This window comes from Xiphophorus couchianus, chromosome 11, assembly GCF_001444195.1.
Source record: "Xiphophorus couchianus chromosome 11, X_couchianus-1.0, whole genome shotgun sequence".
Taxonomy (NCBI): Eukaryota; Metazoa; Chordata; class Actinopteri; order Cyprinodontiformes; family Poeciliidae; genus Xiphophorus; species Xiphophorus couchianus.
The window spans coordinates 20,049,075-20,069,178 of NC_040238.1; the positions used below are offsets into that span (position 1 = coordinate 20,049,075).

General features: G+C 38.2%; 1 protein-coding gene across 5 annotated transcripts in view; it reads left to right on the top strand.

The window, feature by feature from the left end:
* The window catches only part of gria3a (glutamate receptor, ionotropic, AMPA 3a), an 87,806-nt gene that overhangs the window by 27,060 nt on the left and 40,642 nt on the right, over window positions 1-20,104 (top strand). For all 5 annotated transcript variants that reach the window (XM_028030992.1, XM_028030993.1, XM_028030990.1 and 2 more), the window contains one exon: window positions 11,091-11,275. In XM_028030992.1, coding sequence (XP_027886793.1) covers window positions 11,091-11,275 — 185 coding nt within the window. The remainder of the gene's footprint in view (window positions 1-11,090; window positions 11,276-20,104) is intronic.

Below are 20,104 nucleotides of genomic sequence, written 5' to 3' on the forward strand. Positions count from 1 at the left end.
ATCAACTTCTGTTGACCTTTTTCAAGGACATTTCGTCAAGATAGTGCGAGATAATGGTGTGCAAAGTAGTGACACCGGGGGTCCCAGCAAGTGCGGCACTTGTGATTTTGCTAAAGTCAATCATTTTCTAAAAAATATACTGTATATACACTTAAGCTAAAGTTTCCATTTTTCAAAAATTTTCAGTATAAAATATTTCAGTTTTGCTGGACTCAAATAAATGTAATTCTGTCTTATAGAAATGAATTGCTGACCCAAAATTTTATGAAAACAATTCTGATTAGCTGATTGGTAAATATGCAACACATTCTAGTATTTGTATACGCAAAATTCAGTCAGTTTATTTTTTTAAACATCTTTTGGGTATAGGTGATGCATTTAAAAGATATACACCAGCATCCACACATGAATTTTAGTGAAAAAAATAATCAAAACAACGAACAAAACGCACATCACACCGGCCTGTAACTCAGGCAGAACTTTGACCAGAGTTCTGTTTCTCCAAGCAGCTTATATAACTTTAAACTATTTGGATTTATCCTTTTTTATAATGGGAAAGTGATATTTTGTGACTTGTGAAGGAAACCAGAAGAATATATAAAGTGGATTCCGCTAAATGTTTTTTTTTCTGGAGGTTTACAGTTTTTGCTAGGTAGAAAATAATCTATCTGATTATTTCAGATGTGAGATTTAGTAGGAGTGGGTGGCGTGGAGGTGACTGAGCTCATCGCAGTTCATCTAATTGGAAGCAAGGAGCTGCTATCTACACTGGACTTCACTTGGAGTGGGTGTTGTCAGACTAATTGTACTCAAAAGTGTCCTTTCGCTGTCATCTGCCAACTTGAATCCATTTTAATTTGTCGCCTCCGTCTGAATGGCCCACTGAAATCCGCCTTCTTTGTTGAACCACGTGATTGGGCTGAGATTGTTTGTCGAGATTTTCCAGAAGTGGGTTCGGTTGTTCTTATCTAAGGTCGCTTTGATGCCACGCTTGGCTCGGAGCGTCCCGCGAAGACGGTGCTGTTGGGATGCCTCCGAGAGGATTGGAAGGAGGTCACCTTCTCCGGTGCAGGGGGAGGATCGACTGAGTCACAGTTGAGGCTGCACACTACGCTCCTCTGTGACTCGTCATGTGATCCGCTGCCCAAGACTGAAGGGAAGGAGGACACAGTCTGGCGCCTGAGCTGCTTCAGTAACACACAGAGGATGCAAATCCTGTGGTTAAAATTCTGGAGGAGGGCGGAAAAAGAAAAGGGGAGTGTAAGAAAATCTGTACTTCCAGATGGAATTCCCTATCCCATTTCCTTTAGACATTACATTTATTACATATTTTGATTATTGATATGGAAAAAGGTTTTATAATAAAACAGAACTGATGCAGGACAGATCAATCCCATCGGGAGGCATTTACATAAATTACAACAAAAGAGTTAGCTAATTTCTATGTGAAAAACACATTTTTGTCCCAACACGTCTTGAACACGTCTTGAAGTGTTGCATTCATGTTCCTACAGAATGTTTTGTTGTCCCGATTGTCTGTTTTGTGAAACACACCAGTACATTCTGAAAACAACATGATGCTGCCACCGCCTTACTTTTATGTTGCTTTTGAAGTAGTGACTTCTTCTTAACTGAGTGACCTTTCAGCCTGTGTTCAGTACTCATTTTAATGACCCTGTTGACTGGCTGGACATTTCCACGATTTTTATATGTGCATATGATTTTTTTGAATATTGTTTTACCCAGCAATGAACTTGGTTTTTTTATTGCTCCACAGTCATTTAAAGGCACAGTCATGTAGGTGTATGCAAACTTATGACTCTATGTTAAGAAAAAAATCCGTCCTTCAATATTTTGGCTTTTAACAAACTTTGGTTATGGTATGGAAATATATGCTTTCATTTCCATCCATCCATCCAGGCTGAAAATTAGCCTTCAGCCCAACAGGATGCATTTCATTTTAAGTAAAAATATATATACATTTTTTTATTGCACTACTTAAAAGAATTTAGGCCTGGCATCGTAGACTAACTCAAGCAATGTGGGAACCATTAATTAATGATATCCACTAATTTGCCAATAATAATAAAAATAATAATAATCCCGTTTCCAAAGTAATATAAATGATTATGAGCCCTCTCCAATTTTATTTTGCTTACAGTTGGATCTTAAAATGTTCTGCTGTGTAAAGCCAGCAGTCCCAGCTTTAAATAGTACTATATCAGCAGAGTACATACTGATCGCCTTGGCAGAGCTGTGTGGGCTGCAAAGCTCATATATTCCAGAGATTCCCACATAGCAGCCAACTCTGCATTGTGCTACACACCCAAGCAGTTGCTGCTGTCTTCGGGTTTTTTGCGGCGAACAAACGACCAAATAAAGTCAATTTTATGCATGAAGTTGCAGTTGTTTTCCTGAAGAATTAGAATCCACACAGAACGTTTGAGCAATTGATGTAACACAGCAGCCCCGCGTTTCTTCTCCGTCTAATTGGTTCTTATGATGCTCGTTTGCACGACGTCTGAAATGTGAGGGGTTTTTTTTTAACCAATGTTGTTACGTCGTAGGCCTGCTTCGTGTCGCCATTAATCTCTTCAGGAGAAAACTCGGTCCTTTTCCCAGTCTCTTTTGAGTAGCTGTCCATAAAGAATGATTTCAGCCAAAAGCTGATAAAAGAGCAAACTGTCGGTTCGAGTGCTGGTGCAAAATGAGCTTCAGAGGAAGCATATGTCGCGTCGCTGGAGACTTTTCCCTCCCTTTCTGTTTCAGGGAGGGCATTTTTACAGACTCAATTATTCAACATGGAGGTTCGTCTTACACTGGGACAATGACCTTAAACGTGCAGCCCGAGCAGCAATGGAATAGTGTAAAAAAAAACGTATTTATATGCAACGGCCTAGTTGAAATAATCTGTTCCCCCTACAAAGAATAGGTTATTTCAGACAGCTAAAATATTTGGTCCACAGGATTTGTTGTTGATGATGAGAGGAATAAACAGAATTAAAGACTTATTGGTAAATTAATTTGTTTCCCTGTTATGGATGGGGACAGATTATTTCAGGCAGCTAAGATATATGGTTCCCCTCTCATAACTTTGTCAAATAAAGAGCAAATGTTTTCAAACTTACATGATTTATTGTTGATGATGAAAGGAATAAACACAGGTAAAGACTTGCAGGTAAATTAATTTGTTTCCATTTTATGGACGGGGGAACAGATTATTTCAGGCAGCTGAAATATCCATTCTCTCCTCTCCTCCCCGCATAACTTTGGGAAATAAAGAGCAACTGTTTCCAAATTCTCAAAAATTGTTATGTGTGATAGCATGTAGTATACTAGAAATTTCCTTAATCCAGTAATCTGTCATACTTTACATTAGAACAGGATTTACCAGAAAGTCTACACTCTCATCTTTTCAGGAAGTCTTAATTCTTGTGCCCTGCCATCAGCCAGCAAACATCCTCTAATATCAGCAATGAGAAATTATAAATACACACTACATGTTGGAAAACTGTCTGGTGACTGACTTTTATTTCTGTCAGGCTTGACAAAAGTTGGTGAAAGACCGGTTCTCTTGGCGTTTAAAACAACAACACAAAACAGCGCAAGGAGTCCTCCACACAAGACCTCGTTTATTTATTTATTTTACAATTTTGTTATTTTAAAAAGCAGCTATCTTTGTAAAACAATAGCTGCCGATTAAACAGAATGTTACAACCTTGACATGATTATATGAGTTGTTTTTACCGAGAAATCAATCAGAAGCGCCGTGAAAATGGTCAGATCCGCCTGTCTGGCTGCAATGCGCGCTCCCAACACCGGCTCAGATAAAATCAGTCAATAAAAAGCTTCGCCACATGTAAACATAATCTACTAGTCATCCTTATAATTAAACATAGCAATGCAAGGTCATCTTAGTTTCCTCAAGAGCTTCCTCACATTGCAGCATTTAATATTAACTCTTTAAGCAAACAGTTCAACAAGCCTGCAGCCTTTGGTCTCCACTTAACAGCAAGAGGGAAGCAAGTGGATTCTTAAAATGTTTGACCTACTTTCTTTTTTTGTTTACTGCAAACTGCTACCTACTCGGGAAGGTTGAGATGAACGGTGCAAATGCAGGTTGTAAAACCTAAAAACAACAACAAAAACCCAGAGCTAATAACAGCTAAATGCCCTCCAGACTGGAGCACATCTAAAGACTTGTGGAGCTCGCTGGAATTCATTTCCATCAGCGTCCAGGTAGTTTTGCTAAGTGCTGCAGCGGGAGAGATGTGTGATGCGCTATAATTAGCATTGTTACAGTACGCTCCCAATTTTGAATTTGTGTAATTGTTCGGGTCAGTGCTGAATAATCAAGTCTGTAAAAACGCCCTTTAACGGTCGTCCGGCCTGCTGCCTGCTGTAAAATGCACCATCTGTTTGCAAAGTCAACCACAACTACGAGTCGTTTTGGACAGCAACCAATAAGGCAGTGCAGAGTTTATACTTTCCAAGAGACTAACATATCTTCATTTAGAGGTTTGCATACTTGTGAACTCATAGGTCAGGACGTTTGAGTTCATTTCTTACAAATAACAGCTTGCACGCACAAACGTCTCAGTCCAAAATCACAGGAGGAAAAGGACGAAAAATAACACTCAAGGGAAACGTGCAAATCCCCCCTTCCCCCCCAAATCCTTTGTAAAGCAGCTGCTAATAAATTTTAAAATGTCATACGTATCCCAGCTTATGACGTTCAGAGCCACACGTCGCAGAACTGGGAGGAGAGCTGATGCTCTGCTTCCCCCCCAAGTATAAACACGACCACATGTTCCTGCAAATGTGAGCCGATAACGTCCAGACTGAGGTCAGCTTCTTGTTAATCATTAGACCTTCTCGCAGAGCTTCCTGACAGTGCAACCGCCACCCTTGTTTGATTGCTTAACCTCTGCGCGTATCAAACACGGAGACGCGGGTCTCTTTCGCCTCCGTGACCCCCGCACCCCGCGGGGCTGGCGTGGCGGCACGCAGCGAGAGCCACTTGTCTTTAAAGGCCAAATCTGACCTGAGCGCCGTCTGCTGAGCACTTCACTGTGAAGGTCACCGGCAGGGGAAGGGAGGGCGGATGTGTCCGCTAAGTTTGCTGTGCTCTGAATACTTAGCAGCTCCGTGCCGAACACGTCAACTCGGCAGGTCTGAAACGATTACCAGTAAATGGCCGAACGGGTTAAGGGCAGCAGGTTGTTTCTGTTCCAGGAGCGACGAAGAGAAACGGGCAAAAATGTGCCGCATATTTATTCTGGATCCTTTGAATGCTCAGAGATATATACACGTTTTAAGAGATTTTAGACCTTTTTAACATATTGTTTGCTGCATCTAGAAACCCCCCCTGGAAAGATGTATAGCTTCAGCCGTCAGCTTTGAGGTTTTCTGTTGGGCTCTTTATCTGGTTAAAAATGCAATTTTTTGAGAGATTTTTCTGCTCTGATATAGAGGCTGTGTTGTCTGAGTCATTTCCGTTGCTGCTTCTGCCACTTTTTTACAAATCTTTTATAATGAGTAACCATGGTAGCAGCAGGATTGTTAGACTGGGAAGCAGGTGATTGAGCTTTAATGCCCAGATCAAGAAGTTACATGATCAAAAAGTAGCTGAAAAAGAGATGCTTCAAAGACGGGAAGCAAATGAAAGATGAGGAAAGCTACAGTGGACAGCTAAAGTATTCATACCCGTTGATGTTTTTCGCATATTGTCATGTTAAAACTACAAACTTCCATGTATCGAAGTGGAACTTTTGATATAAAACAACATTTTAGGATGTCAAACATAGCTTTTTGTTTCAGCATCTGGTCAGCTTGCTGCAATTAACGGGATCACGGATTCATGAAACGCTGCAAAACAATATTTGATCATCAAGTTGTGCCTTTAGGCAGCACCACACTCGCAACTCTGCCTCAGAATGGCTTGAAATATAAAATAAATGTTTTCAAGTGCCTTAGGAATGCCTTGGACATACATTTGATTGTGGCATAATCTTAGACGGTTTATTTGAGTTTAAAAACCCTCCAAGGAGGGTGAATGAAAACAGTTCTTCAAAAGAGAGTGGGTGCAAAAAATCCTCCACAGTAAAAGACTATTTTCCAGTCAGTTTAGTTTTGCATCTTTTTTTATGAAACACTGCTTTAGCATTCAGTCCTAAATATGTTTAATGACATTAATGCAGTTATCATTAACCTGCCGTGAAATTCATTTTCTTACAGAGATTACCTGTGAACATTGATTTACTAATATTTTCATAAATTGCCTTTTTCAGCAACTATAATATCTACAATTTCTTGCAGCTTAATTCTTCCTCTAACATACTATGATGCCTCTCATTTTGTATAATCAGTATCTATTCTGGAGCATATTTTTTGTCTTTAACTAGGACATACTGTATATTTAACTCAATAAGATTCTGCACTTCAGTGCAATGTTTTATATTTTTTCACCGCCTGACATGTTTTCTGTATCCACATTTCTGATCTATTTCCAATGTTGCGAGTCATGCATGATTCTCTTAGAGTGCTTATAATGTGAGGTCTTTTAATATAAATATGTGTAATATGACGAATAACACGAGCAGTTAAATGTATTTGTTCCATTTGACATCTAAATAAAGCCGATTTTAGCTGTGCAGTTTGAGGCATACAGACATTTGACAAGGGACACATAATATTAAAAAGCCTCATGCCTGTGGCTCTGTCCCATTTTTCTCTCATGCACATTTATTAGCCAAATGCTGGGTTTACAAAGAAGCAGGAAGCAGAAAAGTAAATGCAATCTAAATATATGTAAATAACCTTTAGGAATTAGTTTACTTACTGCACCTGTAAAAACTAATAACGTTTCTTGTTGCGCAGCAGCTTATAAAATAAAAATTACGCTTTTAATATTAGAAGTGTTGTTTCATGTTCATTAATATACAAAACTAGAAATGTTCAATTATTTTACCTGCCATCAATTAACACAGAGCAACCTCCGGTGCTATTTTGTTCCTCCAGGATAGATTATTTTTTTGCAGAAGCCTTATTGTTTCTTTTTCTTTTTTTTTACAAAATCCTCTGTGCCATAATTATTGGCAACCCTGTTGATAGTTTTGACGTCGCCTTTTTGCTGCTTCGTTTTCTGAGACAGTTTATAAGTCTTGTGCATACGGAGACATCTTTGGCTGTTTCTCTCCTTTGTCTGGTTAAATCTTGTGTCCTGATCTCATTTTGTAAGATTGAGGACTGAAACTGCCGTGGAAGAATTTGCTTTATTTGGTGAAGAATTAATATTAAATTGCAAATGTGTTTTCAGCCGGTGGGTTTTGGAGAGAAAAAAATAAACATTTTCGCTGATAAGCAGAAGTGACCACATTTTATTTAAAATCTGGTATTTCAAATAGCCCATGACGTCTTGACTCCAACAAGATTTCCAGAGTCTTTGGAAGAGAATCAGGCCCACATCATAACGGCGCCCCCACCATGCCTAACAGAGCATGATCTCTTTTTCCCATCCCAACATGTTCACCTTCTGCTTCATGCCAGCACCACATGCAGAGTTTGAGGTAAAGTTTCCATTTATTTAGCAAAGTCGTACATTGCTATTCATTTCAATAAAGGAAATGGTTTGAAAATGAAAGTACCATTAGACAGCCATCGCTCAGCATCAGCATCAAAATCAGTGCAAGTTTCTGTACTTGGAAATAAGAACAAACAGGTAAAACATAGCGTATCAAAAGACTAACTTGCATATCTTAACTATCAGTTTCTTTTATGGATGTGTTTATCCATGAGAGTCGGTGATGATCAAGGCACATCTCCATTTGTCAAATTTTGACAACTACACAGATGACCGAAAATGTACAGAAAAATGTTTCAGAGTATCTTTGAAGTGCCTTTTTTAGCAACATTTGAAAGAATGAAAGAATCTGCAAACAGATCCTGTTTTTTCCCAGCATGCCTCCTAAGTCGTTGCTCGTTGGCAGATAGATCATCTCATGTGCTTGTTATGGACAGTTGCTGACTTCAAGATGCCACTTTTTGCTACAACACATAACTTTCTGCAGGCATCCATTCTCAACATCAACTCACACAGCTCAGTGAACCAAAACATTGATATTGGGCTTCAGCTGTGGGTATTTTTATTTTTTTATTTTAGAAAAGGTGACTTCTGACTTTAAAATGGTGCTGAAAACGATTGCTGTGTGACATAATGTCAGTTAAATTTTTTTTCAAGATTTATTGTGGAGTTTACACACATTAGTTCTACTTGAAGGTATTTGGTTCTCCTATTTGCTTTTATCATTTCTACATTTATTGCATAATTCTTGAGACTTTGACCAGCCTTGTTGGTCACATTTCCACTTTTCCCAATTTGAAGAACAGCTTCATATTTAAACTTCAGAAAGTACAAGCAATTTTCTGAAGTAAGGTTCTAATAAATACTAGAATAGTAATAAAAAATAAATATTAAAGTATACATTAAAAATAATTTCATTAATTTTTCAAAGGGCTAATAGGGCTGCAGTAAGAATAAGGGTGGCAATGGTTTTTAAAACAGTAAGAATATTACTATAATTATAATTCAAGCAATTATTTCTGAACTTGGGATTTTGCTCCACTCAATAAATATCCTTGAATTAAAAGTTGGATTTTTTTGGGAAATTAGCCTCCTGCACTAAAAGATGAAGTTTTTCACATCCTTAAACGAGTGGCCACAAAAATGCTAAAGTTGCTTATAAATAATATATTTCCCAGAAACTTTCGTCAAGTGCTTCAAGCAAATGTTGAAGCCTAGCATTTATTTATATAATTTAATTAAACTTAAAATATTAAGAAGTAAAAGAAAAGAACTAGTTATGTTTATTTTCAGCTGATTTATAGACAACCTGTCATGACTGCTGACCATAAATCCCGAAACCTTTAAAAAATTACGACCGTTTAGACTCTCTCCTCATTGTGATGAGACTTTTTAGCATCACAGCTCAGCCCTGTTACTGTCAGCTCAGCTTCTCCCTTTCTTATACCTCACATACTTTCATCACCCGCTGCGGTGAGCTCTGCAGAGTCAACACGCCGTTGAGTTGCATCAATTGTGTCGTCTGAGCTGCAGCCCGTTTTACTGCATAGCTGTCAGTTGATTTCTCAAGTCTTATTGTTGCAGTTCAGGTTGATTCTTGGTTTTGGATTTGTTAGTTTGAACTCGTCCACCAGGCATGAAACAGCCAAGTGTGAGATGAGACATCTAGTTACCAAACACCAGACCAGAGGACACGCCGTTATTGCCCAGTTAATGGTTTAATTATCCACTCTAATCCTGCTATTTAGGGTGTAGCACCCACAGCTTTTACGTAATCTTTTTGTGGCACCAGTCTGTGAAACTCTACAGTCTCTATTCTCTTTGTTGTTTTAGTTATTTTTAACATTTGTCTTTACTGTGGCTAATTTAATCTCAGTATGAGCTCTTCTGTGAAGGTTTGTTAGAGAACATAGTGAACGAACATCATGGAGACCAAGAAAAAGACAGGGCAGAGAGGTTTAAATGCAGCGTTAGGTTATAAAAAATTATCCAAAGCATTGGACATCAAAAAGAATAATGTTCAATCCCTCCTCTGGAATTAGAAAATATCTGACACAACCGTGAAACAGCCAAGACCTGGCTGTCCACCTACATTGACAGCCTTGGCAAAGAGAGCATCTATCATGTACGTAGCCAACAGGCCTGATGTAACTCTAGATCCAAAGCTCAGGGATGGAAATCTGTTGCCAAGGCAACTATTAGTTGTGCACTCTACAAACCTGGCCTTTAAGGAAGAGTAGCAGAAGTAGAGAAAATATTAAAGGCGAGGCAAAATACATGCAGTTTAAAGTTTGCCCTGTAGGACACACAGCAGCTGCCAGGTGCTCTGATCACAGAAGAACACAAATGTAGTTTTTGGCATAAATAGAAAATGCTATTTGTGGGAAGGCTTTTATTCAGCTGGTGGGAGTTTTGATGTTGGTGGAAGAGCGAGTCGGGCTGACCGTGGTGGTTCGAATCCCTGCTATGTCTGACTCAGTTACACCCGGCTTGCCTGCTGGTGTAACGTACCACCAGTGTGTGAATGTGTGCGTGAATTGGAGAATGACTGAATGTGTACAGGATATTTACCTTTTCCAACAAAGAGATGCAAAGATTGAGGGAGTGGTTTAGCTTCTAGCATGGCATTGACCCAAAATATACACCCAGAACTACAATGGAGTAGATCAGAGGAACCTCATGTCTTTCAACAGCCCAGTTTAGGCTCAGACCTAAATCTAATTGAGAAGATTTGGCAAGACTCAACAATAGGTGTTTTCAGATGCTCTCTGTCCGTTCTTGTTGAACTTAAGGTGTTTTGCAAAGAACAATGGGAAAGCAATTCATGTTACAGGATTTCCCCCAGTGTATTATAAGCCTGGCGGGCCACCAGGCTTTACTTGGGCCCCCATCATGCTAAGCATTGTTTATTTACTTTAGGTTTTTTAAATGTTAGCATTTTTTAAGACTTTAGAGTCAGTATTCAAGCAATAATCTTCCAATAGTACATAATTATCAAGTGATATTTTCAAACTTTCTGTCAACTTTAAACATTTTTTAACTCAAAAAGATGACAGGCCACCGGGCTTAGCAAGTTTTCTGGGGGAAACCCTGGGTTACATGTGTGAATCTGGTGAAGATGTGCCCCCCAAGAAGACTGTAACAAGGACACAAAAAGTCATTTTGTTTTGACTCAGGGGTGCTGAATACAAATACATATGTATGATTTGTTTTATGTTAAAAAAAAAAAGTTCACAGTTAAGCAACTTTGAGTTGGTCTATCACCTAAAATTGCAACAAATATTTAAAGGTTTCTAGTAGTAATGTAACAAATATCTGAGTTTCTTTAGAAACCTAACTGCACGATCACATTTGTTATGGAAATGTTAAACTTTTGCTAACTGAATCTGTGCCTTTCTTCATCAATTCTGTTCACTTTTTTATGTTTGTGTGTTTCTCTGTCATCCCAAAAAAAAAAACCCCACACAGTTCAGTAATTTAGCTCTCTCCTCTTTATTCCCCCCCAAAGGCTTTGCAATCCTCCAGGCCATAATGGAGTCGGCTGTAGCCAATAACTGGCAGGTGACGGCTCGCTCTGTTGGGAACGTGAACGTCTCAACGTACACACAAATCATCAGGGAGATGGACAACCGACAGGAGAAACGTTTTCTCATCGACTGTGAGGTGGATAGGATCGACTTAATACTCCAGGAGGTACTGAGCCAACACACACTGCTGCTTCGGCCTAGTTCTGCTAAAGAAAAGTAGCACACTGGAAGCAAACCTGTCCTTGAACATCAGAAAATAAATCTTTAAGATCATGATGTTTTTTTTCTTCCTCTCTATCCCAATGTTTCTGCATGTTTTATCTTTTGAAAAAGAGAAAACATGTTTATTCCTCTCGTTCTTCAGACTTCATGGCCTTAAACAAACTCTGTAAAATAGGACAATTTTCCTGGCATTTGGCTCCACACTTTTCCCTCGTTTTTTGTTATTACCCTAAGCTCCTCGAGTGCATCACGATTGCCTCACATCTCAAAATTCTCATTTTGGAAGCGATGTTAAAACAGGCAAACTGGGTGCTTTCAATTAAAGCTTGTTATTCCCTGTTCTCTTTATTGATGTACTCGTATATGTGTGTGCATGCGTGTGTGTGTGTAGTAAGAGGTCACCTGGGTTTAATTCACATAGAGGAGCTAGATGGCCTGCTCATCCGTGTTTTGTTGGTGATCATCAGTCCCTTTTTTCCACAACTTGTCTGCTTGTTGTTGCTTCACTCGAGAATTTTTAATGTTTATTTAATGTAGCCTATTAAATAAGAACCAAGTTAAGAGTTTTCTGACTTTCTTGGATTAGTTCAATGGGGGGAACCGAGAATTTGAGCTTATAATGTTTTACTTTTTAAGATTCATTCAAAAACCTGTAATCTACACGTTTAAATAATTTGAAAACTTGGAAGAAACTTAAATATTTCCAGTAAAAAATGGATTATCATAAAATTTACAGAAAACAGTTCTGGTATCTGATTACAAATCGGGTCCAAACAGAAACGTCCTGCTGCCGTTTCTCCAGCTGATCCCAGAACAGGTCCGGTTGAACTCGGGTTTTCCAGAGTTGGTCTGTTCGCCTCGGTTCCGAGCTACGAGTCCAGAACCCGTAGCTTATACCAGAAACCTGGTATAATTTTTCATATTTTAGTAGGTAGAAAAAATTGTATGCCAAAATATTTGTCAACATTAAGGCTGAAATTTTTGCCCGTTTGATTTCTTAAATTTGGTCAAGTTCAGTCAGATTGAATGTCTTACAAAAAGAAGATGGATACATTTTCTTCAATGGAAATGATATTTAAAAAAAAAAAAACAGTTTTCAAGTTAATGACAAAAAAAAGATCCCAAAAAATTATTAGAAATTTCAGTGTAATTATGTCATGAAAAAAAGATAAAAACCGCTAAAACCTGCTTTTGTTTATATACTGTATCTTATTGTGATTGTGTCTAATTTTGATTATTTGATTGAACAACTATAAATTCCTAATGATGTTTGAAAACACCAAGAAAAAGTGGCTGTGCTATCCAAATTGTTTTTTTAATACTGTTTTCTCTTCTTTTGGTTCCATTAGAGCACCAATAAATATTAAAATAAGTTGATTCTACGGGGCAGTATTTTATGTTTCTGTAGCTTTGACTTCAGTGCAGAAGAAAATAAGTTACAAATACAATTCTCCTGCATTTAGCAGCATCTGCAGTGTTTAGGGTGATGTTTTAGTGTTAGTCATTTTGCTACACAAAGAATTTTCTATGTAGGCCAAAAGGTTGACCTATATGCAGAAATTTGGGTCTCCTCTGGCCAAAGGACCTTGTTGCACCGTTGTTTTCTACTTGGTTTACTGCAAACTGCGAACAGGACTTCTTGCCTTTCTTTCAGCAGTAACCTTCTTCTTGTGGAGTGCATCACTAATAGCTGTTTGTTTAACATATTCACTCACTCACCTGAGTCCACAGCTGCTCCAAAATCACCATAAATGTAAACAAGGTTAGAGATTTTTTCCTCTATTTTCTTCACCTAATACTTCTGTCATAGACATGCAACGATGAGTTGCTGCTGACCTCCATCTAGTCATTCATAATTCACACGTTGAGATGACGATATTAACTCTTTGTATAGCTGCTTATTTACACTTTTAAATCCAACAACTCGCTACTCGCACCATTATATCATCCTCACCCACGAAGTCGACTTTACTCAATGAAAGTCAGCTCTTGCTGCTCCTCTTGGGATTCTTCCACCTTGGAAAAGTTATTGGAAATTTTCTGAAGCTGAAATCTTCAATGAAGTATTACATTGTGATGACTTTTTATGTTTTCTTTAAAAGAATCCTGTCATTTCCTCACTTCATCCCTGACTACTTCCTGAGCTTGTATCAGAAAAGAAAAACATCCCCGCAACACGTTGCATCTGCCAGCATCTGGAATGCAGAGATGGTAATCAAAATGAGCAGCTTAAATTCTTATACACACACACCTACACACACACACCCCCGCCCCCCCACCCCCCCACCCCACACACACACACACACACACACGCACACACACACACACACGCCGTTGGGAATTGTTGCCAAATAATTCCATATTTGCTTTATTAAGGCAGGATTTTTCCTCTTCTGTTCAGGATATCCCCAGCTGACCGTTATGTGGCTTTTTTGCTAAAGCGTGACTCTTGTCTGACCACACTGCCAGATTCATAGAGCAGTGCACTGATCGTTGTCCGCCCGTATCATCTACTCACACTTATGGCTTTCTGTCTGACCAAGTCGCTTTACCTTCATCACTCCTCGTCAGTGTTTGTCAGCGAATCTGGGCAGCCAGATCCACAAACACTGATGTAGTTCCCAAACCTATTCCCTTGGTGACTCATAGAGCTTTCTGTTGTTTTACTTCTCTAAATCTCTTGCTTAAAATAAAAGTAATGTTTTGTATTTCTGCAGGCTCTTTTCTAAGTCGCATAGCTTGTTTTTTCTTTGGCGTTGAGCACAGTCTGTGGAAACATGGGTGTGTTTTTTCTCACTGTGCCTGTCTTGTAGAGATAGGTGGGTATGGGATAATTACACTAAAGTAAAATTGCTTGAGTTTCATTGTATTTTGCCAAAAGAATTCAAAATTAAAACATTCTTCAATTTTTTGCTGTTAAAAACAAGAAACATATAATTTATCCATCCATTATCTAAACGCTTGTCTTTGCATGGTTGCAAGTTTGCTTATCTCCATCAGTCACATATTAGTTAAAACAGTTGTAAAGTCAAAGTCAATGACATTTGTTGTCACTTAGCTCTATCACTTGCTAAATGTACAATTAGCAGCATAAGTTATGCTTTGTCATGCTGTTTGTTTTAGAGCAGCATAATTATAACAAGCTGATATTAACTCATTGGCACGTTTGATTGTCACTTTTTGTGTTTTTTTTTTTTTTTCCAAGACTTTAAATATTCCCCCAAATTCATGTTTATTGTAAACATTGGATAATTGTAGTTGCCCTCTGTCAGCCAGCTGGTGAGCAGTGCTCAGTAACAGTTGGGGGATGGTTGGCGATGCGTTGCTCTTCGGTTCCCGCGACCAACTGGTGACACCGTCACTTTCTTTGACATCTCAGTGAAAAGACTTGAATCCAGGAACAGAAAAAAATATTAGTTCTTGAGTTGTAACATTTTAAAATGTGCTGTCATTGCTTCAGAAAACAGGTTATGCCTAATTAGCCCTTTTACTAAGAGTCTGATGGAAAGGAAAATAACCAGGGTTGCTGTTTGAGTACTTGGACTTAATGTGAATAATTTCACTAAAATGACCTAAGTGCTTTTTTGCATCTTTGCTCATGTGTAGCAGAAAATATGTGTAGTGACCTCCAACACGTCAAATCTGAACTTTCACACACATTTAAGTGGTCTCACCAACTACCTTGAAAATAATGTTGGCCTTTCATCCCACACCGAAGGATCTTTCCCAAGTCTTTGACACGCTGAATGTTATAGCCCAGAAATGTTTTTGCTGAAAAGAAAAACATCTGGTGTCTAATCTGTTTTATGAATATTTATCATTCAATAATTTGGAAAGAACAGCTTCATTAATCCACATAAATTTGTTTTGACTGAGCCAAAAGCCTGATTTCAGACCCTCAGGTAGGCCGTCTCTTCCCTGCTTTTTTATGCTAAGGTGGTATTCTGGTGCTGGGAAAATCAATGCGCTCAGGGTCCTAAGTGCTTAAGAATAAGGCAACTGAAAGGTTTGTGCTTTTTAGTAAATTGACCTTGTGTGGCTGGTTCAAACGAATCTGTCGTTGTGCTCCTGGGCAAGACACTTCATCTGCCTCGCTGCTGCAGGTGGTCACAGAGCCCGGTGCCTCTTTGCTTCTGTCACTCTGCACCAGGCCAGCTGTGGACACCAAGTAGTCAGCACATGGAGACTGAATGTAGTGTAAAGGCTGAGTTATAGTCATGCTTTAAGAGTTTCGCATGGAGCAACAATTTTGTGGCTTTTAATTTTGATGTGTACCTTGGTGCAGTATTCTCTGAAAATCAGCCCTCATAGAGGGTTCCTGTAAATGCCAGAGTGAAAATTCAGACCAGGCGCCATGGCAACGCAAAAGGTGCAACGTGCAGGGGTGGACCAGTTCAGTGCGTCAACAGCTAGCTTTAAGCGTTTTATAGTCCTACAAACTACATAAGGTGCTATACAAGTACAGGCCAAATACCATTGATCTTAATTTGAGTAATAATTATAATTTTTGATTATGTGTAATTTTTTTTATGATGAAATAAATCCTTATTCTGATAAATATCCAGACTTCTACACATCATGAAGATACAGATATCGGCATGTAAGTTGATTATCTTTGACCAAAAAATGTTTAGACTTGGATTCAATTCCAATGAAGTCCAGTCAGGTATCATTAATAATAAAAAAGTAGTGCTTTACAGACAAAATAAGGAGAACATAGAAGATAAAAGCTCAGAAATATGTAATTTCAAATAACTTTTAAAATCTATGCAGCTGGATTTATGTGTTAGAGTAATGTGCTTCCTCTTTGCGTCTTAACACAGCCTTATCCTTATAAGAAGCTTCAATGTCTTAACCTTCTGTTCTTTGTTGATATTTCTGAATATGACAGCTTCTGCCCTGCGCATAATGATCTTCATTATTGATGGACAGACAGACTTTACTTTGACCTTCATCTGCATCTGTTTCCATTACCTTGGACGCAGGGGGGATATGTTTTATGCAGCTCCGGGAAATGTGTGATTAACCAAGAGAAATATGAGTTTCTCTATCTGCCCTTCACAGTCACACAAAGTGTTTCTTCAAACAATTTTGGATTACCTTCCCATTAAATGTAAGTCATCCAATTAGACATTTTAGGTCTCTCTCTGCAGCACATGAAGCAGATTCTGAGAGGACGTCTTGCCTGCGGCGCGTTGAAGTCGAGTCAGACTCGGCATCCATCCCTCTGCTGGCCACGCCCTCATCTTGTGAGGATGATTCCTTATACAAGCGAGTGTGACATCAACACTTTTTTAAATGTAACATCAGCTCCTGTGTAAGTAGGACACACTGTCCCGTTGCAGCAACAACAATGAGCCTACTATAAATAGCCTACTCTCCTAGCCTGAGGGAAGATCTCTCATGAAGGCAGGAGTGAGCAAATGCGACTTAGATCAGTCAGGCATCAGCTGCTCTGGACTTGATGTGTTTTTCAATCAGTGAGACGTTTATCTTTCATTTCTTTTTTGATGAATGCAATGCAATCCAGATGCCTTAGCCAACCATTGATGCACGTTCCGAATATGCAGACAGAGTTCAGAGTAACATAAAGTAACCAATTATGAAACAAGCAATAAGCATTGTATTTTGTTAAATGCCATCAAATGTACATCAAATAAATGTTCCAGTTACAATTAATCAAAGGGATCTTTGCAATTTTCTGGAAGTTTGTTCCCAATTCAAGGGTCATAAAAAATGAATGCTACTTCCCCATGCTTGGGTTTGGTTCTGGAGATGCAGAGTAGACTTGAACCAGAACACCTGCATGACAAAATCAGGGTTTCCCAAGTGCATTATAAGCCTGATGGGCCACCAGGCTTTACTTGTGCCCCCACCAGGCTAAGCATTGCTTATTTTTTAAGTCTCTTTAATATGTTTGCATTTTTTAAGACTTTATAGTTGGTGTTCAGGCATTGATCATCCAGTCTTTTAATAACACATAATTATCAAGTGATATATTACAATTTTCTGTCAACGTTTTGAGTTGATTTTAACTCAAAAACATGACTGGATGAATGACTGCCCCAGTGAACAACCACTGGGCTTAGCAGGTTTTCTGTGGGAAACCTTGCATAATAGATAACCTATTTTTGATGTATACATGTTCTAAATCATTTGGTAATTTATAAACTAACAACAGTGTTTTAAAGTCTGTTCTCCGAGCTACAGGGAGCCACTGTAAGAACTTTAGAACTGGGGCGATATGCTCTACTTTCCTAGTTTTAGTGAGAATTCGAGCACCAGGGTTCGAGATCAGCTGCAGCTGTCTGATTCTTTTAGTATTAATACAATAAAAGATAAATGCATGTATGAGTTTGCTGAGACATTAGTCCTTTAATTTTGTTGATAAAAGGCCAACTTTCTCCATGAAGTTCCAGGTCACTACACCCAGACTTTTGGACTGATCACTTATTTCTAGATGTAATAGCTGAAGCTGCTCGCTGATTCTGGATCGTTCCTCTTTAGGTCCGAAGACAATAACTCCAGTTTTGTTTCTGTCCAGCCGGAGAAAGTTATGGCACACCCATGCATTGATTTGTTCTAAGCATTTGTTCAGTGCTTGTGGGTTCAGAGTCTCCTGGTGACATTGTGATATAGAGCTGTGTTTCCTCCGGTGCAGTGGAAAGCCAGAGAGCCGGTTGGAATCGATCTTGTTGAGTCAGTTTGATGCCTAGATGGAAACATGAGCAGAGCTGAGCACCCAGAAGCGCCCTGGAATTACAGTCCAACTAAAGAACACGGAGGATCACATGCACGGAGTCCTGAAATCATTGGGTTTTGTCAATCTCTTTTTGGAATCTGGTTGGATTGTTTTTAAACTCTGAACTGGCAGTGATGCTTTCGGTAAATACTTGCTGCTATTTTATTTTCTCTGGACTTTCAGTTGATGAGAGATGTCGCAAATTGGGACGTGTCAGCTGTATAGTGATTTTGCCAAATGCCTTGCATAGCAAAAATGTGCAAATCTGCTAATGCAGCATAAAAAGACACAGGCATTTTTTTATTTCGCACTGTCTGACATTAAACAAGACTAAACTTTGTTTTAGAGTGTGTTAGGATTACCGAAGATAATTATACGTGCTAAACAGCAGAATTACAGGAGATTTTTTCGTTTTACATTCACCAAAGTGAGAAGTTTGCATATATGTTAGAATTTGGTAACGTTGTCTTTTAAACTAAACAACTTGGGTCAAACATTTTGGGTGTTCTCAAACAATCTTCTCACAATAGTTTGCAGGTATTTTGACCCATTGCAAAAAAAAAATAATTCACTAAGTGAAATTTATATAGATAAATTACACAGACTGTTGTTTTGACGCCTTTATTTCTGTTGATTATGATAATTTTCTGCATACAGTTGAAGACAACGCAACATTAAAGATTAGAATATCTCAAAGGACCAAAGTAAAAAAAGATTATTATATATATGAAAAGTATGTCTAATAGCAATAATAACATTGTTCATTGTAGATATACTTTTAATCTGATAAACAAACCGCATTGGTGGGTATTTTGTATGGTTTTGAACATGAATGAATATAATCTTTGTGTATGTAAACTTGTGATTTTATAGAAAAGTTTTAAAAATATTCTCTACAAAATATTTCTCTCAATATTCTGGCTTTCAGCAAATAGTGAATAAATGAAAGATTTTGGTAACTCCAAATAACCTAAAACCAAATTTAGTCTACGTAGTTTAGTTTAGTGTACTTACTAAAAATTAAGCAATTGTTATGGCTCTGTCTTTCTAAGCTCGACAGAGGCAACCGTGAAATTCCTTTTTAAGTTAGTTTTATTTTCAAATAACTTCATATAAAACAGTTGGCAAGACATAAACTAGTACATTAGCGCTAATTTGTTTCTCCCAGGAGTTATTAGCTGAAAACTTGCCATACTAAAGGATGGCACATCTCTAAGGTCCTTTGTCTGGATGGATTTTCAGGTACTGCTTTTTTGGCTGGAGATATATTTTTGACTTGTGTGCAAATTAATTTTTTTTGCCAGTCTTGGAGTTGATTTTGAGATCACAATTGAAAAAATTAAACTTGTCTAAATACAGACTAAATGGGGCGGAAATCTAAAGAAAAACTTTGAAAGACCTTAAGACATCCTGCTCTTTTTATGTTTGCTAAATGCCAAAATAAGTAGTTAAGAGATCATTTTTAAACCAATTACTTTTACAATATAGCCTGTTATATTTTTATGCTAACAAAAGAAAAGTAAATTTCCACTTTCTAATATTATTTAAGAAGTTGGGAAATGTATTAGTTTTTTTATTATTATTTAACAGGGGCTGCAGTGCAGTGATCCTCTAGCAACAAATTAAATATACAAATATTATCATGAAAAGTGTATGTGTGGTGCACCAGCTTCTACTATACTGCCTATCAAATATATCCCAGTTACAAGACCACTGTATGAACATAAACCCTAATTTTCTTTGGCTTCACCTTCACATCAAGAGGACAGGCTTCAGGCTTCTGAAACAGTTCAACTTTGAGCGTAATAGAGGAGGGTTTAGCACTAGTTTGTTTGTTGTCAGGCATCTAAAGAAGACCCTGGAGAAGTCTGCGTTAAAAGCAAATCCAGGAAAAAGAAACGACATCAAACGCATTTATAGCAGGAGAGTTGGCAGGCAGGTGTACAGCTCCAACAAAGACTTTAAGAACATTACAGATTTGGATTTTCCTATTTATTTTATTTTTTAGTTTTCAGTTTTTTTGAAACTGCT